This window comes from Pristis pectinata, chromosome 3 (assembly GCF_009764475.1).
Source record: "Pristis pectinata isolate sPriPec2 chromosome 3, sPriPec2.1.pri, whole genome shotgun sequence".
NCBI classification, from domain to species: Eukaryota; Metazoa; Chordata; class Chondrichthyes; order Rhinopristiformes; family Pristidae; genus Pristis; species Pristis pectinata.
The window spans coordinates 104,144,945-104,169,741 of record NC_067407.1 but is presented as its reverse complement, the minus strand read 5'-3'; the positions used below and the strand labels follow the sequence as shown (position 1 = coordinate 104,169,741).

General features: G+C 38.8%; 1 protein-coding gene across 16 annotated transcripts in view; it reads right to left on the bottom strand.

Annotated features, from left to right (window-relative positions):
- The window catches only part of nrxn1a (neurexin 1a), a 1,334,105-nt gene that overhangs the window by 1,010,469 nt on the left and 298,839 nt on the right, over positions 1–24,797 (bottom strand). For all 16 annotated transcript variants that reach the window (XM_052010794.1, XM_052010792.1, XM_052010793.1 and 13 more), the window contains one exon: positions 23,830–23,859. In XM_052010794.1, the coding sequence (XP_051866754.1) occupies positions 23,830–23,859 (30 nt within the window). The remainder of the gene's footprint in view (positions 1–23,829; positions 23,860–24,797) is intronic.

The window sequence follows — 24,797 nt, the reverse complement described above, 5'->3', positions numbered from 1 at the left end:
CCTATCCCCCTGCCTAAAAATAATTTCATTTTAGGTCAACAAGAAGCACTTCTTATGCGGCAGTAAGCTCAGGGGCTGAATGGGAATTCCTGTACCTACTTCTCAAGAGTCTTACAGGGCACTGATATCTGAATTAGTGCTTGCAAGGATAAATGTGAATAATTTTCTCCAATTACTTTTCTGCCAATGAACTTGAGACCTGGAACAAGAAAATGGAAAAAAAAAGTTAATGGCAAATAACAATAATGTATTGTTGCAAAAGAATGGTAACTCAATGCAGCACCAGACTGAGATGCAAAGTAGGATGATAATCATACATTGAGGAAAAAAAATGCAGGGCCAAGTGGGTGTCCCCATTTCTTTATTCCTCATCATCTGAAATGGCTTGTGTTTTCCTTCTGTCGAATATATATCATAGCTGCCTCTTCTGTGGATGTGAGCATATGAAATGAATGAATCTGTTCTATATGGATCTTCTTGCTGGCATTATGTGCAAGTTTATCCAAGAAGTAAAATATATGTGCTAATGCATGGGAGGCTGAAGTACCATAAGTATTTGTATCTGAAGGTGGGAAGATTTGTCTGGTGCTAGGAACAGGTGCCTGCAGGACTGAGAATTATTAGTGAGACCTGTAGCAAAGTTTTTAAATGACAGCAGGACAGCTACCAAAAGATGCTGTTATGATTGAGAGTATGAGACATATAGTGGATGGCATTTTTCGGTGCTAATACTAAAGTACTGACATTCACAACAAACTATGAATGGGAATCTTACCTTATGAGACCAAGGGTAATTAAAGTCTTTCTCCACTGCTTCCAAGCCCAAATCTTCCGGCATTGATACACACTTTCACCTCAGTCATTTTGACATTGGAATGTTAACTTGCCATTCCTCTCCTTGAGCCTTCTCGCATTCAGAGCCAGACAAGTTAAAATGGTGAGGAAAAAGATCACAGGGTGAACTCTGCCCATACCCTAACAGGCCTGCCATCTCTCCACCCCCTATAATCTCAACACTGAGTTTGGGCAGATTAGATTAGGTAAATATTCCGTTCAGCAACAAGTGTCAGAAACATATATAAAACACATGAAATGGCCTTGCATTTTATAATCTTCTTGTTAGAATCTGTAAACAAACTTCTGTTTATAGTTCAGTCTCTGGTAATCCTGATAGCCAGTTTATTTGTATAATTAATGGAAAGAACCTTAATCAGGTAGAAATGATTGAAAATCACGTTCATGATGTGTAATTATTTAAGCCGCATTTGCATGTATCCAGCTACAAATAGGCAGGTACTTCTTTTAAACATCAAGATTGCAATCGTTGAATTGAACACAATGTAAAATCAAAGATCTGACATAATAGAGCTCTGCCCAATTTTCTAATCAGCAATGCCCACTTAATACCAAAAACCAGGCAGTATTGAGCAGAAAATCAACCCTATTGTCACTATACAGTCAAAAAGCCAAAGGAATCAGATTCCCTCAGAGTACATACTTACAATGTAAAAACTCCTGCAATCAACCCATTTACACACTATTCTTCCCACTTAACACACTATTTTTTTTGAAAAGACTAATTAGATTCAAATAACCTAATTAAAATATATATTTAAGTTGGAACTAAATCATTATCAAAAAGTCAAATTTCTCCAAATACTCTTTCTTAATCCTGTCACTTCAGAAACATCCAAAATGTAATTTGACCTGTTGAAATTGTGCATCATGTATATGTTCAATAATCCAACGAGGCATAAAAAAGATTTCCCAGAATTAAATTACAAATCATCTAATAACAATGTTGCCACATTATTTTCTGTATGTCTAAAAATATATTTTACATGTATCTGCATATAGATATTCATATAAATGAAATACAAATGCTTTTAACCAATATCCAGTAAGATGTATGAACTTACAAACATGCAAACTGGGGACCGGAATGTCTGCTCCACCATGTGGAGCATGGCGTGCTCCACCAATCCCTTATGTTTTCTCCACTATTCAATAAGATCACAGCTGATCTGATAGCATCCTCAACTTTGCATTCCCACCTACTCGTGGTAACCTTTCAATCCCTTGCTTACCAAGAATCCATCTTCTTCTGCTCTTAAAGAGTTTTTAAAAGATTCACAGGAGACCCATACTGTATGTTCTGGTGCTGTTAATATATAGCTTTTGGCCACAGCATATGTACTTTGGAAGTGCCAAATGTTAATTTCCTCATTAGCATGTGGTGTGTGTGTGTGTGTACACTTTTCTGAAAACCATGCAACTGATGAAAATCTTACTGTTTCTGATGGCATGCTTCTGCCTCAAAGGGGAAGTAACTTTGCATCCAACCACTGTCAGAGGCTAATGCATAGCTAGTGAATCACTACACAGAGGAATGGCAACATATGCACAGGATCAAGAACTGGCATCAAGATACTGGCCTTCAAATTTTGTTCGCAGAGGTTGACAAAAGCAGAGAGTCTCAGTTCTGGCTGAAATGAAAAGTCAATGGGAGGAAGTGGCCAGATAGCTGAACATCTGAAATGAAGCTCCAAGAACTTGATAACTTGTGCTGGAAGGAGTTTTGGACAATATTCGAGTGACCAAGGTCAGCGTGGGTAGCCACAAATGCTCGTCTGTTAATACAAGCATTAATACACTCATTTATTTACCACTTCTCCAACGATCATACCCACATCCTTCACCTCACATGTATTCACAGCGAATCAATCGTGGCTACCATTTCAGGTCCATTCCCCATGAACTCCCACCACCCCTCCCCCCCCCCCCCCACACACACACACACACACGCATGAATATACTCACTAATAAATATTTTTCAATTAACTTGCAGCCTGTGGCTGTACAACCAGGAGGATGTCTCTTCAGTACAAAGGCTCAGTTGCTTAGAGGAGAGGGTGCTGAGAATCATGGGTTTAGCTCCCATACTGCCAGTGTCCTCCAGTGGATCAGGAATCATTACAAGTGATGATATATCCAATGCTCTCAAATCCCACTCTTCCTCATGTCTGAAAAAAGGTGACTCAGACACTTCTCTCATGCCTGTTCTCTCTCCTTCCTATAAAGACATCCTTGTGCTTCTCTGTTTACATCCTCACTGGCCAGGTCCCCCTGATGTTCCATAGGAATGTGAGACAGAAAGAGACATGTATCCACCAACTCAAATCCTGCCACTTTGTGAATCATAGAAAACAGTTTAGATTCAGGATCTGCATCTAGGAAATCACGAGGCATGAGTAGATTGCAGCAAGGGATTGCAGAAAATGACAGCTCTTCTGTAACACTTCTGAGAATTTGGTCATGTACCACTTATGCATTGGAATATCCAGCTATGATAATGCTCGGGCAACCTAGAGTTAAAGGCTGATAAGAGTACACACAGGTTTATGGGATATTGTTAGAACTGCCCAAATATCTATGCAAGGTATCCAGGAATCTGTGAACCCTAGTTCCAGCCATATGGAACCCATCCTTTACAACATGTCAATATCTGTCGACATGACTACAGTGTAGTGTTTGATGGTGAAGGCTGTAGTTTCTACTGCAGCAGTGTTGATGATCATCCAACATATCAATGCTGTACTGGAAGGTTAGCTGACAGGAACATATGTGCTGACAACTGCCATAATGAATCTGGATTCCATTAATCACAGGAGCTTTGAGGCTGTGACGGTATTTTTGTGATTTGTCTTCTAGTAGCTTTCTAGGTCAGTTAACGTCCAGAATCACTGGAATATAGGTGAGACTGTGTAGTATAAATTAGCTGCCTTCTCCTAAACTGACAGCAATCATCCATCCACCACTGCCCTTGTGACAGTTCCCTGTAACTCTGTAATCCCATACTGATGCTAGTCACATGCTGAGCCAAACAGGCTCAGAATGGCTTTCATTCACTCTTCATGGGTAGCTGAAGCCTTCTATATGCTTGGCTGGAACCATGGTAAATGCACTTCACAGAAGCAGATCAAGTAAAACCACTTGGAAGACAGGCTCTAAAAGAGTCACATGATTACATAGTCTTGGGGGCATTAAAGCACAGAATCCCCTACTGCTTATGGGTGGAGCTGGTGGAATGGGGTCCTCAAGAGAACCTGAACATATCCACAGAAGTCCTTACCATCACTGTCTGCTACCACCCTGCAGCTACTGTGAAATAATGCCCCTGTTGACCAGATATTGTAACCATCTGGAGGGTACTGCAGGGAAATCCAGGGGTTCCATTGGAAGTCTCTATTGGAGTCTTGGAGGCATTAATTATAACTACCTTCTTCACTGTAACTAGAGTCCTTGACCCACAAGCCACATGTCTATTTGAAATGCTGGCTCAAAAGTGAAGGATAGTGCAGAATGCATGAGGATAAGTAAGTCCCAAAGGTTTATTGGATCTGTGGCTTTGACCATCAGTATTTTCTCTGAATGGTCCCACATAATCTATACTTCAGGAAATGACAGAAGTTCATAAAGAGCTCCTGATTCACAGCTGGAGCTCAGAGTGCCACTTGAGTACAGTCTTTCACTCCCGAAGAATATTTGAGAATCCCAAAACTCTGTGACCGGTGTGCACGCTGTTCTCTAATTACTGAAAAGATGAGTTTCCCTCTCCTCAGGTAGTCTGTGATGTTACATAAGGGTTGGAGGCTACTATCTGCAATTTACAATTTGTGACCTCTATCAATCACAACTGCCTGGAATAATCCAGAACCTGAAGTGTTCAGTATGACAGTGACCTTCACCTCTCCAGACAATCAAAGTGGGCTTTATGTGGATGGAGCTCTACTTGCAGAAAGTGGTAGATCACCATCATCATTGACCTTGAATGCATTGATGCTCCCAGAAGACTTTCCTGGCCAGTGTCCTTCTTCCTCTTCTCCTTCAGGTTTCTCTGTCAAGTTACATTAACTTACGACCCGAGCTCCTGTTCCTGGTAAGGCTGTAGTCCAAGCAGAACCAATACTGAAACACCTAACTGAAGCAGTAAAGAAGCAAACTTGATCATGGTGCTCTACTAGGTTAGCAATGTTTTATATCTACAATCTTCAAAACAAATGTATGGAAAGGCAACCAACTCCCTAATAAGTCTGCAAGCAATTGAATATCCATTTAAATAGTGCAGTTCCAGGGCACATTTCTGCTGGTGAGACCTGTCTGATTGATAATGCCTGTACACTTGCATGCTCTCAAGGTTACCTCCATTCAAGCATTCCATATTGGCTGGCATTACCTTTGCACGTCATGTCTTCAATCTAAAATATTAACTCTGTTTCTCTTTCCGTAGATGCCGCCTTACCTGCTGAGTATTTCCAACATTTTTTATTTTATTTCAGACTCGCAGTATCTGGATTCTTGTTTTGATTTTCATTACCTGTGCCAAAGCTATATTATTTGTGCAGACTGTAGGCACACTGCCTGTGCAGAAGCTGCCAATCAAAGTTTACACCACTTACTATGAGCTACTTATTCCTGAATGTATGTCACAATTGATTGTGTGCTACAAATCAAATCACATGGTGCTTATTAAACAGCTGTTTGTGTATTGAATTTCTAGGGCTCACAAGTCCACTTGCCTGTAATGTTACCAATGTCTCAAAGGTATTTTTTGTAGATAAATGTATATCACAGGATATTCAGCAGGTTACAATCTGTCTGTTACTTAACCATACATTGATACTTTGTTGCTTGCTCATTATAGAATGAAATAGCTACTTTATTTTCTGTTGTCTTTTTGTTACTTTCTTCATATTTTTTCCTGCATAAATGCATCCCAAAATGCAGACTCTTTGTTCTGCATCCCTAAATACCCTCCAGACTATTACATTTTAAAAAGCTGTACCGGCTCATAGTCTATTGAAAATGCATGCAATTTAGAATACCTAATTGTTCCAGTGGGTTTCTTTTGCATGTGTCCAAGGAAGAAATACTAAATCAGTAAATTACTAAGTAATCTTCCTCATTTGTTATTCATCTTTTCATGTTTGATAAGACGATACAATTTTCAATCAACTATGCTCAGTTCATGAAATGGCATCAAAACCATAATCAGACAACTGGGACTCACAGCTGGACTATTATAAATTCTGGATATATACTCAAAGTAAAACAATATATTTTGAGTCAACTATATGACATATTCTTGCTGATTTCAGCGAGCGGCACATGGAAGCTAAAACAGAATTTGCCACAAGTAAAATAACTGGGCAACAACTTTATATTATTTCTGCTCATCCTTTGAGGAATGAGTAAAATTCTGCAATCTTTGATACTTTTCTGGTCTCAAAAGAATTGAAAGTAGATAGTGTTGTGCTCATAAGCACAAGCACACAGTATAAACTTCCAATTAATCAATACCAAATTATTAGATCTATTCACTTATACCTTCTTACAAATCTGGAAATATTCATTTCTGCCATTTAATCTGAAAGAGTATACGGATTGTGATAAGAAGAAACCTGACACTTGATAAACAAAGTATTACATTCAGGAGCCCTGTTTACCCATTAAAATACGGACTTCCATTTTTGCTGCAAGAAATTATACAGGGTCCCAAGTTATATTAGACAGTGAAGATGGTTATTTAAGATTACAACAGGATCTTGATCAACTTGGCCAGTGGGCTGAGGAATGACAGATGGAGTTTAATTCAGATAAATGCAAGGTACTACATTTTGGTAAGACAAAAAAGGGCAGGACTTACAATAAATGATACGGCCTTGAAGGATGTTGTAGAACAGAGAGACCTAGGGGTGCAGGTACACAGTTCCTCAAAAGTGGTGACAAAGGTAGACAGGGTGGTGAAGGTAGCGTTTGGCATGCTTGCTTTCATCAGACAGAATACTGAGTACAGGAGTTGGGGTGTTATGTTATAGTTGTAAAAGATGTTGATAAAGCCATATTTGAAGATTTATGAGAATGTTACCAGGAGTGGAGGGCTTGGGTTATAAAGAGAGGCTGGAAAGGCTAGGACTCTTTTCCCTGGAGTGTAGGAGACTGGGGGGTGACCTCGCAGAGGTTTATAAAATCATGAGGGCCATAGATACGGTGAATAGCCAAAGTCTTTTCCCCAGGGTAAGGGAATCCGAATCTGGAGGCATAGGTTTAAAGTGGGAGGAGAAAGATTTAGAAGGGACCTGAAGGGCAACTTTTTCACACAGAGGGTGGTAAGTATATGGAATGAAGTTCCAGAGGAAATGGTAGTGGCAGGTACAATTACTACATTTAAAAGACATTTGGAGAGTTACATGGATAGGAAGGTTTAAGAGGGATATGGGCCAAACACAGGCAAATGGGACTGGCTCAGTTAAGCAACTTAGTTGGCATGGATGTGTTGGACCAAAGGGCGTGCTTCCATGCCATTTAGTTCTATAATTCTATAAGGTGGTAAACTGCACAGATGGTTAAGTTTTTGCATATCTTTAAATAGCACACTGCTATTCCATTGGCACAACATGAAGCTTTGAAAGTCCCAGAGACCTAAAATGTATTGGATATGATGCATAAAGGTTTACGAGTCTGTGTTTATGCTGCATAAAATCCATCCTTGTCCAATTACTACTTAAAATGCATGTCTTGTAAAACAACCCAGATTTTCTAAAATGTCAGTCAAGCCTTAGGCAGGCCTGGGAGTCTTAAATTCAGTTTGCAACCAGCTGCATAAATTCCACAATTTGGTGAGCCAGCTGCAGTGTTCAGGTCTTGTGCACTGTATAAACAGCTTTATAGAGTTTTGAGCAAACTGGTATGAAAAAAAAAATCTGTGCCTTTTAATTTTTGGCTCTACTCCTGAGAGAAATAAGACCTTTCATTTAGACTAGACAACTCAGATTTTTTTTTATATAGACCTCAGTTAGGTCTCCCTTCAGGATCCTCTGTTCCAAAGCAAGCAACCACAGTTTATCCATCCTTTCCTCACAGCTGGCAACATTTCTCATATTATTCTTATAACATAGAAGACAGCCATTTGGCCATCAAGTCTATGCTAGATTCCATGCTAGATCCCAAACCATATCCATTAGCTGCCTCCCTATCGCCTTATTTTCTAGTAACTTTTTCTTTCTCACAGGCCTCTTGACTCCCCATTAATTCTCCTGCCACCTCCCTGCATTAGGAGTAATCTTCAATAACCAGTTGACCTATAGGTCCCCCCTATATATTGAGCTTCCCCTTTTCCTATCTTCGGTCCTGAAGAAGGGTCCTGACCCAAAACATTGGCCATCTGTTTTTCTCCATGGATGCTGCCTTGGCCTGCTGAGATCCTCCAGCATCTTCTTGTTTTTGACCTATTGAGATATCTTTGGATGTGGGGAAAAAAAAAAGAGCACCAGGGAGAAGTCCACAATCACAGGGAAAATGTGAAAACTCCACACAGATAGCAACCAAAGTCAGGATTGGACCCCAGGTGTTGAAGTGGCATGGCAGCAGCACTAACTGCTGCATCACTGTGCCACACTCAAATCTCCTCTCTATCCTCTCTAGTCTAATTACACATTTCTTGTAATCTGGTGAACCTTAAATGTTAATAAAGCTGACACCTAATTAGTGTTGAATTCAGTTCTAGAATAAGCCTTCTGCTCTTCTATTCTCTGTCAGGGATCTGGTATGCTTTTTTAACCTGCTTATTAGTGTTCACTACTACCTTTATGAATCTATGGACATGTGCTGAAGTTCCTCCACACCACTCAATATCCTGCCATTTACTGTAAGTTCCCTTGCTTTGTTGCAATTTCCAAATACATTCCCTGCATGAAACTGCATTTGCCATTTGTTTGCTCTATTAATCAGTCTATCAATACCTTCCTTTAGCTTTCCCTGTCACAGCCATTTTTTATGCCATCTGCAAACTTCTTTATCTTGCCTCCTTCTTCTAGGTCTAAGTCATTAATGCATCATAAAAATAGCCTGAGTCCTGAGCCCTGTGTAACCACACTGACAATAACCTTGAATTCATAAAAAAAAGTCCATCAACCAATATCCTACGCTCTCTACCATGGAGCCAATTTTGGATCCAGTTTACCACACACTTCTCAATCCCATGGGCTTTTTTTTTGACTAGCCTGCTATGTGAGACCCTGTCAAAAACCTTGCTAACCTTATTGATCCTCTTGTCCCCTCCTCAACAGTAGGTGGCACAGTGATACAGCCATCAGTACAGCTGCTTCACTGTCCAGGGACCTGGGTTGAACCTAACTTCAGTACTGCTTGGTTAAGTTCGCATGTTTGCCCCGTGACTGGATGTGTTTCCTCTGGATGCTCCAACTTGACTCCACATCCCAAAGATGTAGGATCAAATTGGAGCATCCAGAGGAAAGTTAATTAGCTACTGTAAATTACCCATTATTATAGGTAAGTGGGAAAAAGACCAAAGGGGAGTTGATGGGCATATGGCAGAGAATAAGTTGCAGGACTGACAGGCAAGTGAAGGGAAATGGACTACTCTGTTGAAGCTGGCATGGACCCAAGGGGGTGAACAGTCTTCTTCCATGTCATAATAATAATGTAAGTAAAAATTCAATCAGGCACAACTTTCCCTTAACACATCTCTGTTGATTGTCCTTGATTAACCTTCCTAATTAAAGGATTCCAATTATTTGCCCACCTCCAAAGTTAAACTTTATCAGCCTGTAATGACTTGGTTTATTCCTTCCTCCCTTCTTGAACAATGATACAACATTCACAGAGCTCCATGCTCTGACAACATTCTTTTAACCAGAGAGGATTGAAAAATTGTAGTCAGAGTTTTTTTGGGTTCAAACACACCCAAAGCTTGAAGTGGAGTACAACCACTGGAATAGTCATCAACAGTCTGTTACAACACTCGTCTGGTTCGCACATTCGGGTACACTAGAATTTCAATGCATATATGTGGACTTTTCCTTGATATGGAATCATAAAATATATTTTTTGTCATGGAAATTAATGAGCTGAGTGGAACTGCAAGTGGAAATACACAGAAAGATAAACTTCATTTACATTTGGATCACAATCGAAATAATGCAAAAAAAATGTTTTTAAGTGTTATTTTTACTACCGAAATGCAAAGAGCTATAAAGTCATGATAATAGGGTCTACAAATGCCCTGAAAGAGATTGGGTAGTAATACAGTGGGGCAAAGGTGAGGAATTTACAAAGTGTTTTTAAAACTATCTGAACCAATGTATTTCAGACCTAATGAGGAGAAAGGCATTACTGGACTTGGTTCTGGAGAATGAATCAGGCTAAATGGAGCAGATTTCAGTGGGGGAACATTTAGAGAACACGATTAGTAATAAAATGAAAAGCCAAATGAAGAAAAGCCAGTTTCAATGGGATGAGAAGAACTTTGGACTGGGTATATTGGAATTAAAGACTGACAGGCCAAACACTAATTGAACAATGGGCAGCCTTTAAGGAAGAAGTTGCTCAAGGACAGACTGGGGCAGGCATAGTGAAACAGCAGGTAGTGCTGCTGCTTCAGCTCCAGCAGTCTGGGCTTGATTCTGAGCTCCAGTGCTATATGTAAGGACGTTGCAGATTCTCTTTGTGGCCAGCTGGTTTCCCTTGGGTGCTCTGGTTTCTTCACACATCTGAAAGATTTGCTGGTAGATTATCTCACCACTGTAAATTACCACTAGACTAAGTAGGTGGCAGGAGAATCAGGGGGAGTTGATTGGCATGTGAGAGAAATAGTTCACAGGGAAGTAAGTGGAGGATTTGAACTGATGGGAATGCACAGAGCTGGCACAGACTTTATGGATCAAATGGCCTCCTTCTACGTTGTAAGGAAAAAATGGGAAATATAAGTTTCATTCCTACAAGAGCAAAAGGTAGGGCATCAAACGCCAGAGTCGCTTGGATGATGGAAAAGAAATAGAGCAAAATAAAGCAGGGGAACAGATAAAGCATAAACAAGGACCAGGCCTATTATTGCAAGATGAGAGGGGAAGTAAGAAAGGACATAAAAGATATAAAGAGAGAACATGAGAGATGACCGACAGCAATCAAACATAAAATGAAAACTGAGAATATTTATTTGGCTTTCAGACAGGCTGTGGTCAGAGGAATGGGGCAGATCATGGGACAAAAAACAGATCTATGTATGGAGGCAGAAGGCTTAGCTCTTGTGTCAAATACTGTAAGTACTTTACAGGTCTTTACCTGGAAGGACGATGCTGCTGGAATCTCAGCAGAGGAAGGTGCAGTTTAGGTACCAGATGAACGAAAAATTGCTCTAAAATGGAGGTGCTACAAAGGCTAAATGCTTAATAAAGTGGAGAAATCACATTGTCTACATGGGATCCATTCTAGATTGGCAAAAGAAACAGTGGAAAGTGTGGAGCAATTGTAAATGTGAGGTGATCCCCGAGGACTGAAAAATTGTAAACATTCAAAAAGTATTCTATAATAAACCTTGGAATCAGTCAGTTAGTTTAACCCTGATGCTGGGGGAGCTTTTTGAAATGATAATCAGTGACAGAATTTGTAGTCGCATGGACAAGCGTGGATTTTTTAGTGAAAGCTTGTACAAGTTTGTCAAAGGAAGGTCATGATTAACTCAATTGCTTGATGAAGTAACAGAGTAAAAGAGGTAAATGCTGCTGATATGGAACATGTGAACTTTCATAAAGCATTGATAAAGTGCCACATAATAGACATCATCAAGATCAAAAACCATGGAATAAAAGGGGAAGTGGCATCATGAATAGAAAATCAAGGAGGTTGAACAGGAAGAAGTGGTGAATGCTTCATTTTCAGATTAGAGGAAACTGTACAGTGGTGTTACAGAGAGGCCAGTACGAGCACCACTGCTTTCCTTAGTACATAAAAGTGCCTTGGTCTATGGTGTACAGGGAACAATTTCCAAATTTACAGGTGACAGAAAACCTGGAAGCATCTGTGAGAAGGATAGTAATAGACTTCAAGATGAGAAAGACAGGCTGGTGAAATAGTGGCAGATGATAATTAACTTAGAAAAATACTAAGTGATATGTATCAGGAGGGAAAACAAGGGATTAGCAACATAAATTAGAGTGCACAGTTCTAAGAAGGATATAGGGACAGACAGATTTGATAGGCTGCAGTTACAGTCCTTACATATGTACAAATCAGTTCGGCCACACTTAAAGTATTGCGTGCCGTTCTGGTCGATATGGTATATCAAGAATGTGATTAAGCTAGAGAGGGTGCAGTAAAGATTCACAGGAATGTTGCTGGGACTGGACGGCTTGAGTTATAAGGAGAGGCTGGATAGGCTGGGACTCTCTTCCCTGCTGCAAAGGAGGCTGAGGGGTGACCTTATAGAGGTTTATAAATTATGAAGGGGATAGAAAGGGTAGAGAGCCACAGCTTTTTTCCCAGGGTAGTTGTGTCTAAAACAAGAAGGCCTTGTTTTAAGTTGAGCGGGGAAAAATTTAAAGGGGATCAGAGGGACAAGGGTTGTGGGTATGTGGAACGAGCTGCCAGAGGAGGTGGTAGAGGTGGGTACAATTACAACATTTAAAAGACATTTGGACAGGTACATGAAAAAGAAATGTTAAGCGAGGTACAGGCCAAATGTAGGTAAATGGGACCAGTATAGGCAGGCATCTTGGTCGGTATGGATGGGTTGGGCTGAAGGACCTGTTTCCACGCTGCATAACTCTATGAATCTGTATCTGTATAAATCACTGAACATGATAGTTATGTAGAGAAGGATTGAAGCGCATATAAGTACCTGGGTCACATGAGCAAGTAAGTAATAATGGATCTTTCTCAAACATTGGTCCAGCACATCTGGAGTACTGTGTCCAGGTCCGGTGCTACATTTTAGGAAAGCTGTGAAGGCCTTTGGTGCAGAAGAGATTTACAAGAATGATTCCAGAGATGAAGGATGATAGTTATGTTGACAGATTGGAAAGGTTGGGGTTGATCTCATTGGACAGAGGAGATCTGATAAGAGTTATTTAAAATTGTGAAGAATTTAGAGAATATCCAGAAACTGCTTCTATAGGTGATAGGGTCAAGAACCAAAGGATATAGAATGAAAATAATTGGTAAAAGAACCAAAATTGATATGAAAACTTTTACACAGCAAGTAGTTAGAATATGGAAGACAATGCCATGGGAAGTAGTGAAGGCAAATCCCTTTGTGGCATCTAAAAGGAGCTTAGGTAAGTACCTGTAAAGAAAACATCTCCAGGGCTATGAAGTAAGGGCGTATGAGAGGCCCAGTCACATGGACGCAATACTCTGCTTCAATGATGTGGCCTTTGATTCAATAAGATGCGATTCTTATGGAACAGTATTACTTCAAAAAAACAGAGATGGTTAGTTTTGCCTCTGAAACTCTAAAAATGAGTGCATTCACCATTTGTTATATATCACAGTCACCATAAACATTTCATATTTCACTTGGGTTATTTGTCAGAATCCTTTCACTCAATAAAAAAATCCCAAGATCTGATAGTACAAAATGTCATGCCATATGTTACTTTATTCTGTTAAGATCATGGCTGGTATATTGCAAATTTCATTGCTATAAGGCTCACAGAAAAATTTATTAATATTCCTATAATATATGAAGGGCTATTACAGGCAATCATGTACATTTCTCTTTTAATGAGCAGAGCTCAACTCCCAGTTTTTGAGCTGGCAGCTAGAAGCATTTTACCCACTGTGCAGTCAACTACATTCAGATATTTTTGAAAGGATGCAGCAAGTCATGCCAGTTTTACACTTACTAAGAAACAGCTAACCACGGGATCCGGTTGCCGAGAAACAACCTGATTATTACCAGTCACAGTAGGTTAGGAAGAAATTTTACCTGTTCCTTTGGACCATTTGTTAAGACTCACTAAAGTGACATGGACCAAATATGCACACATTACTGAGGCTTCAGACAATAAACAGTGCTGGCCTTTTAAACTGGATTTGAAATGCTTAGCAAACAAAGCACAGTCATTTTTGTTCATTATAAATCTTCATATTTCTCAGAGAGTAAGATATCATTATTACATTACTATACCTCAGGCATGTTCCAAGAAGGAAAAGAAAAAATACTAATAGCATTCCCTGAAAATCACATATGATAGCTGTGACAGCTGTCATCCTGTAAATGCCAAGGGCGGAAAGACCATCTAATAACATGTATTGGTATTCCACTCAGTTATTCTTCAGCTGTACATGCAGTTGAACCACAACTTTCAATCAGATGTTATCATTGATATCTACTTTTAAATAAATATCAGTTTTCTTCATTTTACTCTGATAGTTGAAAGATTTATTTCTGCATTTCAGGACCATAAAAACACAATAGCAATGACATTGTACAAAAGACAAGTACACCAAATACATATAGTTTGTGATATCTCCCAGAAACATTTTTTCCAGAATGTATTCCTCCCACATACACAATTAGCTTTATAAATTGCAACATTCTCCGACCAAGGTAAAGTGTTCCCTACCACGTGTGCATATCAGTAATTACATTGATCATAGTACAAATAAAAGTACTTGTTTTCTTTTCCCATATTCAACTGTGAGAATGATATTGGGAGACCAGTTGAAAAAGTAAATTTAACACAATCAGAATTGGTGTCACAGAATGGACATTTTGATATTATCTTTGATGATGATGCTTGGGAATGAAACGCTTTGCCATTTTGGTCTCTTTCAGCCCAACACTCCCAGTGGTGACAAACTAAGAGCTGATAGACAAAGAGGATTGATGGCCAAAAAAAAATTGCTCAATGCTGCACTGGAGATAGCTAACACTGAACATAAATCTGGAAAAAGAGAAAAGCATCAATTTGGTATCACAGGTTGGTTATAATAATTATCCTCTACAGCATCCTACATCTGAACAATCATGTTGGATGTTTGCATTTTATCCCAGGTCTGACGTGGGTGTGGCAAATTTAGCAAATTAATGCGTAAAGTCTGAGATGGCAGAGGGACATATCAGGGAACTCAGCGGTACTTTTCATGAAACACCAACAGCTTTTGTTTAACTATCTTTACTTTTGCATGGCCCAAACTGCAAGATTTACTGATGTTAATTAATCTTACCGACTTAACTTCACACATAGCACATCCAACCAAGATCCAAAAAGAAAATCATCAGATTAAAGTTTTGGCTGCAGGCCTTTCATCACAACACATAACTTTCTCTTTCCAAGTGATGGCAAATTTGTTGTGCATTTCAGGAACACCATATTTTCTTTTTTTTACCTTTTATTAAATTACACAGAATAGACCAGAACTCACAATCAGCTTTTGAATAAAGATCAAATCCCCTTACCCATCCCGCTCCCAACCCGGGAACTTTCCACTGCACCCACCATAGGCACAGCACCTGCCTCAACACCACCTCCATCTCAGAACCCAAACAGTCCTTTCAGGTGAGACAGAGATTCACCTGCACCTCCCTTAATATCATCTACTGCATTCAGTGCTCCAGTGTGGCCTCCACTATATTGGCAGGACCAAAGGCAGACTAGGTGACCATTTCGCAGAACACCTGCGCTCTGTCCATAACCATGATCTGCATCTCTCCATTGCCAGTCATTTCCAGACCCACACTATCACAGATATGTCAGTCCTTGGCCTCCTCCACTGCCAGGAGAATTCCAACTGCAAACTGGAGGAACAGCACCTCATTTTCCGTCTTGGAACCTTGCAGCCTAACGGCATGAAGGTTGAATTCTCCCATTTTGAGTGATCCCCACACCACATTCCCCCACACACCCACCCCTAACCATGCCTCTTCTTTTCTTCCTTTTCCTAGCCTAACTCTTTCTTCTCCCTTTTTTCCTCCTTACCTTTAACCCATCCCCCCAATGGATCTGCTCTCCCCTCCTCCCCTACACCTGCCTATCACTATCTCTTACCTGCATTGACCTAACACCACCTTGTGCCCCCTTCCCCACCTCCTCTCTTTTGTCCACCTATCACCGCTCTGCTTTCCCCTCCTATATATTGGGCTTCCCCTTTCCTATCTTCAGTCCTAAAGAAGGGTCCTGACTCAAAACTTTGACCACCTGCTTTTCTCCACAGATGCTGCCTGGCCTGCTGAGTTCCTCTAGCATCATCATATTTTTCATCTAGATTCCAGCATCTGCAGTCCTTTGTTTTTTGAATTTACCTGGAGTGTTTGACAACCATAGATTACAGTGGAGAGCCAGCTGGATTCCTAGAGATGAGCCCTGCAAGACCACAGGACCAACCACAGGACGATGTCTGCACTTGGGGATAAGCCATGGCCAGTAAAGAAAAGTCAAGAAAATGGTAGCCAGCTGAGCCAGATTCCTTATCTCAGCTGGAACTGTCAAAGCTATTAAACACGTTGAACATTTCTCACGTTATAAAAGCTATTGTAACATGTGAAAGCTTCTAAAAATATTTAAAACTTACTTTAAGAAAATAAATATTAAACAAATGCAAAAACACTTAAAGCACTTAAAAACTGTTAAATTATATTTACTAAAATCCTTCACAACTGTACCTAACAATAAAGTTAATGGGAAAGCACTACTTGTGCCAAGCCCAATCTAATGTATGAATTTTGTGTAGATTCCCATCCTAGGTGCTGGGAAACCCAGACTACCGTACTCCCATGATGAACTCCATGAAATTTCAGAATCCTTTATCTTGTTTCCTGCAGCTATTAAAGCTGAAGGAGATGACAGTATGGACCTTAAACTCAACATTAGCAAGACAAGGGTCCTCCACCAACTTGCCCACAACAGCATTTCTGTCAAACAGGTCATAGTGCTGGGGTTCTATAATACTCAGACCATCTTCTAATAATTCGTTAGACCTTCTAATAACCAAACTGTCCAGATTCACCAGTCACAGTGCTTCTTCCAGAATGTTCACAAATGCGGCCCCCACAAGCCCCCCATAGCAGGCTTTCTGACTGCAAATGGCTAGCTCTACCCAAATGGTTTAACAGTCCACAATGCCCACCTCCAGGCTCATTGGCTACAATTGAAAAAAGCGGCACCAAACCACTTTATATAAAAGATTGGTTAATCCATCCTCAGGTCAAGGCTACAGTCATTGTCCATCCATCAGTTACTGTCTGATTTGTGGCTTGATGTAATACAATCACAGATTTGCAAAGGGCAGACTGACTAATATTCATGAAAGTCATTACTGCTGAAGAATATGAGAAATAAACCAAGATTTGTACCAGCAAAAGAATAGATGTACAAGGAAAATGTAAACCCTCAAAACAACTGGGATGGCCGCTGACACTCACATGTCCAAAGAGAGCCACTAATTGATCATGGCCCAGGCAAGCACCAGTCTTGTGGCCAATTACAGGATACTTAGGAGTAAGCCTGGGTATAACCCTGGGCTGATGGCCATCACCCATCATTTAGTGGTCCAGGTGTTGGGATTGTAAGTGTGTGGAGTTATTGCTAATGCAAAGGCCAGGAGTTTTCACTGGAATGTTGAGCTCTAAGGAGGGCTCCATTTTGCGCAGGGGTCCTGGTGGATTAGAGAGGCACACTGGATTTTGCCCGTCTTTCAAGAAGAAAATCCTACAGGTTGTGGTGGTAACTGTTAGCAGGCTTTCAGAAGAATCAGGCAAATATGTTTGAACTGAAAATGCCTTCTCAATTTGCTGCAGCTGCCTTCATTAGAATGCAGGTTTGCATCATTATGAAACACAGTGCAGCTCTTAAATATCCTGAGCCTCCTTTACAAAACGTTGACTCTCAACTGTCTCTACCCAGGGTTACTTCTTCACCACCATTGTTCTTTTGCCCTGTACTCTTTTCAAGTATAGTTATTTATTTCTTCCACAGTGTGTGTATCTGCAATAATGCCTGCTTCATTTGGAATAATGGTGGCAATTGGCTGCTGCAGCCTTGGGATTCCTTGTTCTGTGAAGAGAAGAGATTATAAATTATGGTTAAATGAACATACTTCTTTATTTGCACACTTTTGAAATATTGTATTTTTTTTACATTAGGCAATGCACACTGCCAGTTTGAATTAATATGTTGTCCACGTTGCTCATATGACATATGCCACTATCTCTGACTCCTCTAATCAATACTATCTTGAAGCTTTGTAAAATATATCACACAATCAAATCAATAATAACTTATTTTAGTGACAAAGCTTCCAATACATATTGTACACCATACCCTTTTACTGGATCCTAGTTTGAGCTTTAAATATGTGCCTGGATTTTGAGGTAGAAATAATGGTGAGGTTATCAGCATTCACCATTGTTCAGAAGTAAACTGAATTGCACCTTCTGACATTTACAGATAGTGATAAAACATGGAAATCATGTAGCTGCTGTTCTAGTTGCCACCTCTTTCTGAATTTTACCGACAGCATCTTGCCAAGAAATATAATGTTTACATCCGTGGTAGGGAATAAACTTGTGGTACTTCCCATTAAATGCCCACTAAATACATCAGAAAAAAAGTTTTGTTTAGTCCTTTTTATATGAAAAAAAATATTTAATACCATCATAAACTTTAATAAAAACTACACAACTGCTCTGGTTCTGAAAGATTACTTTCAAAAGAGTGGCTTCTCATTGCTTCACAACAATGCATAAAGGTATTGAAATAAGGTATTAACTTTAAAGTTCCTTAACATAATGAACAGCAAGCACTGTTCTTTCACTGCTGACAATAAAACATGTGGTTCAAATATGGTCATTTGGCTAATGGAATTTACCCCCCATGGCATATTCTCTTTCCCACTGTAGCATTAATAAAGTTAATTGTACAATTGCATATGATTTCACTTGCTGCATTCTTGCTAACATTCTTCAGTGTCTCACAGCATTCTTTTTGTTTCACATCGCTCTAATGGTCCAATTGTACATCAACAAACATTCCTTACCTTTCTGCTCTTAAGACACACAATCCAGCTCATGTACTCCGTGACGTGGTGACATCGCTTAGCTCATCTCTGTTGCGTTGCCATGCTTTTTGTCTTTTGTGCAATCGAGATGCTCTCTTTTCCTCATAATAGTCAGTATTGTGCTTTCTAGGTCTCAACAGGTCTGAGCAATAAGTTGACTCGACTCCAATGTATACAGGCATTTTTCCAATAATGGCACAAGCACATCTTGATTATGAAGACTATAAACATCTATTTGTGTGTGTTACTAAAATCATTAAGATATCAAGTTCCAGGTGTATTAGCACTAATCGTTTGCTGTTGCCAATGGAATTGAATTAACGTTTGACATGAAATTTCTGCTTAGTTAATTTCAGTTTGATTCATTTGGGGGGAAAAAAAACATTCTTCCACTTTTATTGAAAATAAGAATTTTGAGCAAGATGATGTTATATATTTACAGAACTGAATTTCCTCAAATTGTGGGAAAGAAAATCATTCCATTTTCAACCATAATTTCTCTGGCAGTTCTGCTGATTTTACAATGGGAGATCACGAGAAACACAATTAAAATTTAGAGGCATTATGCTCAGACAAGGTGTAAAACTCCCAATGTTTGGATCAGCTGAATAAAGCAGAATAGAAAATAACAAAATTCTTCTTTCAATTATTAGTGGGAGTCATTTCACTTTCCTCATGAAATTTATTAATGGCATCGCTGAATAAAATTGTTAACACAGAATTAATTAATGACCATTAGCTGAGTTGAGACTGCCCATTTCAAATTGATTGCAGAATGAGAAAACATTAATCGCATCCAATTAAAGGACAGAATTTCCACTGCAATTAAGAACAGAGATGGGGAGATTTATAAACATTTGCACCAGGGCAGGAACCTGGTGAAACTGATTCCCAGCTCCTTTATAGACCCCAACTGATTTTCATTTTATTGATTCTGAATGAAACTAGGATGATCTGCTCCAAATGGTTACTATTCAAACAGCAAAATTGAAGATTATCACCAATATATCCAACATTCACATGTTGACTCCTAAATACCCAAATTGGCTGCAATGCAATAGAAAATTTGATGTCACTTTTGCTTCCTTCAGCAGCTGGGTAATGTTACACCCGAAATACTTTACTCCTTTTTCTAATCAGTTAAGAACAAGTTTTAGTAAAATTTGTCAGTGGGAAATATGGAGGAGGGGGATTTAAAGAATAGAGCTTGTAGGCTTACTGCTGTTTGTAGATGAAATGCTCCCAATCACCATTTCAATTGCTCACTATAGTTTGGTGATTAAGAAATCCACCAGTTCCATGGGAATCTTCATCAGTTACATTAATCAAGCTTTTATTATTTCAATAAAAAGTAATTTGTACATTAACTTGAGCCATGGTGGAGAATCTGCATTCTGATCAAGTGAATTAGCAGTATAATAGTTAGATTATAAATTACTAGCCCGAAAGTCAAAAATAATATCTCCGAAAACTTACACAGCAGCAAGGTATTTTAAATGCAATTAATTATTTTGATTAAATAAGGTGGAATAATTATAAATATTGAATAGTTATAAAATATCCTATTCTCTAATACATTTTGGGGAAAGAAATTTCATCCTCACCTGCAGTGACATACACATGACTAGACACTCGCAGGCAAGCTGGCTGACTCTTAATCATTTTGAGATTTGGCTTAGCAAGCCATTAGGTTGCAACAAATCACTACATCAAAGAATAAAACTAAAAAGATCACCAGCATTAACTGAGGCACCAACTTTAAGTCAACATTATTTCACTATCATCTTGAGTGTGAAGTACTGGATGGCATAAACATAGGTCACAGGTTATGGTCACCTTCTTACAGGAAAGATTTGATCACCCTGGAAAGTCTATTGAGGAGATTTATAGAGATTTCATCAGACTGAAGATCACAAACTCCAAGATGAAGACAAAAATGGATAAGCAAGAGTTGTTTTATTTGGAACAGAGGGAAAATTCGATTGAACAGTAAAACATTATAAATAGCCTTGACAGAATAAGTATAATGAGGCCAGGTTCACCAAGGTGATTCTGCTGTTTTTCAGAATAATCTTGACAATTTCAGATAAACCTGCTTTTTTTTCCCTTGCTTTTGCTTTTTGTCAGAACTGGCATAGTCTACCATTGAGCTATCCGTCTGTGATATGTACTCAGTTTTTCTCTCTCCACAGCCTCTGCCTGATCTGCTGGGCATTTCTAGCAATTTCTTTTTAATTTCAGGGATCAGCAACAATTCTAATCTGCATTTCACAGCTTTACATCCTCCCTCCCTCCCTCCCCTTATTAATCATCTACCATATGGCGACATAAACAGCAGAATCACCTTGACAACCCTGGCTTCACCCCATCAGAAATGCTCCCCTTGTCCTATTCATTCCTCCTCAACCCTGTCTGCAAATTAAAACTGACCTGTTTTTCCCCCATAACATAAGGTCTTTGACTTGAAATGTTAATTCTGTTTCTCTGTCGAATGTTTCAAGCATTTTCTGCTTTATTTCAGACTTCCTACAGCGCAGTTTCATTCTTTTTCAATAAACAGTATTCGGACATAGATTTGCACAAGTAATATCCTGCAGGGCTACAGACCTGGTGCTGGAAATGAGACTAGATTTCGTAACTCTTTGTCAATGGCACAGACACAATGGGACGAACATCTCCTGCATCATAAATTTTCTATGATTTTATGATTCCAGGAATTCCCAATCTAAGTTCTGAATAGCACATTCACCGCAGAGACTTTAGTGGTTCAGAAGACAAACGTGAATGGGAAAGACAAATGCTGGCCTTGCCAGAAACATTCACCAAGCCCAACAAGGAAAGTCTTGGCAACCCATTGGGTCACCTATATAATGGCATAAATCTCAAATGTGCATTAAGCCTCTCATAACAAACTGAAAATTGAAATGAAAATTGAGCACCTGGTGCTGTAACCTTCTCACTCTGAAGAGAATACAGAAGTATGAATTTCATGCAACTGAGTGTCAAAGTACTTTGCAACCAGTTTTCCTCCAGTAATAACTGTTGCTGATTAGGGACAAACTATCCTAGGAAGTTCTAGTGCAAATGTTTCTAGAGCTACCATTTAGATGTTGTCAGGCTCAAAGAACAGACTACATTTTCAAGCTGCATCTTCATTTTTTCATATTTTTGCAAAGAAAAATAATCTTGCTGATCAAACATAGCAAAATGAAGTTCGTTTTCTTTTTACATGGTGAGAGAAACAATATTCACAATATTATGCACTTGGAAGCAGATTTCATAAAACAACATATTCTCTTGGCAGCTACTAAATCATTCATCTACTCCCATTTGAGTTATTGCCAACTAGAGTAAAAATTCTATATCTCTTTGCTCATACATTTGCTCCTTCTTCTCCAACATAACACAAATCTCACAGTTAAAATTATTCTCTCTATTCCTGCAACAATATTCTTCACACACAGACTTGTTTTCCATATTTCTTCACCTAATTTCTGACACACACCATCATCAATTCCCTGGTCAGATTTCCTTGGGTTTGTAGACAAACTTGTTCACAGACCATACAGAAATATGTGAATGTTAATTTAGAAAGAAACAGTCTATCAGAAAATTTTCATATTGTGGCGACTCACCGTCTAGTCGGGCAAACCGGCTCGGCAGTCAGGTCGCGCGGCGTCGGAGCGACGAGGCCCAAGATGGCAGCGGGCCTCATCTTTCCGAGCGACGGGGAGAACCCGCGCGCGGGAAAGTCCTGATGACGTAGGACTTACGTCATTGCCGGTTGTTTTGGGCGGGAACATTCTCCCTTAAAGGGCCCGCGCAAGGCGGGAAAATAAACCAGTTCTGTTTGGCAATCCTCCGAGTAGAGTCTTGTTTTATTCCGCGGTAGCAACCGCTACAATATTGTATTTCTGTTTCATTCATCCTCTGCAAAAAAACTAAACTTTTCTGACTCTCCCGAGAGACTGCAATTGCATTCATTCCCTTTAATGAGCTTGGTGATTTTTAAGTCCCTGAAAGTGTCCTGACTACCTCATGGCTGTCATACTTCTTTATTATAATTAGACCCAAGGGCAAATTCAGGCATTAAACTCTGGTCTTGAAGGAAATATTCATGACTACCAGAAACCACAAGGGAGGAGACATTCAGCCTGGATCCATTAACCCCTGCACCATCACAACCCTTAAACATGCTTCATCCTATTCAAATTTTATAAATATGCAGGGTTAGCAAACATTGTACCTTTTTTCCAAAAGCAATTGAAACAAAACACAAAAAACTGCCATGATGTTACTTGCATAATAATTGTCAGCAGTTCAGTTCTTAATACATTTTTGATTAATCAATGTCCCTTGCTAGAATAACCCAATTATTTTCATGTATATATTTTTCTGCTGTCCTAAAATTCTGTTATTGTGCAAAACAAACTTAATTACTCATTGTGATACAGAATTTGGAAGTTAGTAGTAATTGTTCAGCATGCCATTCATCAGTTCAATATAATTCTGTAAAACTCTACTGTGAAGCACAGTTCACATCACTGGATATTAAAAGCAACACACTTCAAATAAAGCAGCTTTCGTAATTCAGAGAGCTTTTGCTGCATTGCTCACAATCATTACTAAATAAGAAAAATGTTAATATCACTAAAAATTCAAAATAAAATGGCTCAAATCAATTTTCAAGATCAATTACAAACAACTTGTTTACATTGTTCCAGAAATGAAATTTCCTTTAAGGGTTCCTGCATCTTCCCATTAAAACAGCTAGGGATTCTGAAAAATGCACTAATAAATAAACCGACAGCTACTTTCAGTTCCTAAATACAGAACTATGACAGTATGATTGACAAGTCTTGAATACAAGAAGCAAATAAACTAAACCAATTTACTTGTCATAGAAAAAAATACTGTATCATTAAAGAAATTACAAACAAAAAGAAGATAAATGTTGGAAAGACATCTTACCAGTCCTGTAGATGTTGCTAGAGATAACTCCTTGGGAATGAAGAAAATCTTGACTAGTTAATCTTTGCTGAGTTTTTAATATCTTATAACAATATCATCCACAGAATCAAACAACAATTTTGAAAGAAAAGGGAATTGAAAGAGTAATATGGATTTTAAGTACTCAACTCTGGTGATTTACTTTCTAATTTTTCTAAAATTCTGAAGTTTCTAAAATTATGAAGCATTTTGCTCAGGTAAACAGAAAAAGTCTTATTTCCCCAGACAGGAAAATCAGTAATAAAAGTAATTTTCAACTTGATGGTGTTACTGGGATTGAGGAAAGAAACTAGAAGATTTTTATTAAACCACAAGAAGTTGTTGAGCGAGACAAAATTGTTTCTTAAGGAAATTTTTAAAAATCTATAACTAAATGAGTGATATATTTTAGACTGAAAGGAGAAAGCAGATAAATGGTAGTAGTTTAAAGAGCAGTAGAATTGTCAACATGGACAAAATGGGCCAAATACGCTCTCTCTGCATCATAAACCTTTATGTTTAAGAGCTGAGTACTTAATATTCATTGCTCAAACTTTTCCCTTTTATATTCGTCAATATTTAATTTTAACATACTGCTGATTTCAATTTTTCTGCAAATAAAGTGTCCATAAAGCAAAGCTATTTAAAATATTCTCACCTCAGATTACTAACCACTGTTTCCAAATCTAATGTTAAGCAATTTCCATATCATATTTTATTATTTTGACACAAAATGCAACAATCACAATTTCCAAGCTCAGTCAGAATTTTTTTAATGCACTGGCTATGTTATTATATTGCTTCCTCATAATTTAGTGTTTTTGTCAAAAATAAACACAAAAAGGGGAATATTTAATAGTTTTGGAAAAAAACAATGATCTGCATTCAAAGAGAAAAAAAACAGAACTCTGTCAGCACTACTGACATTCAAGATAAATTTATGAATTTCA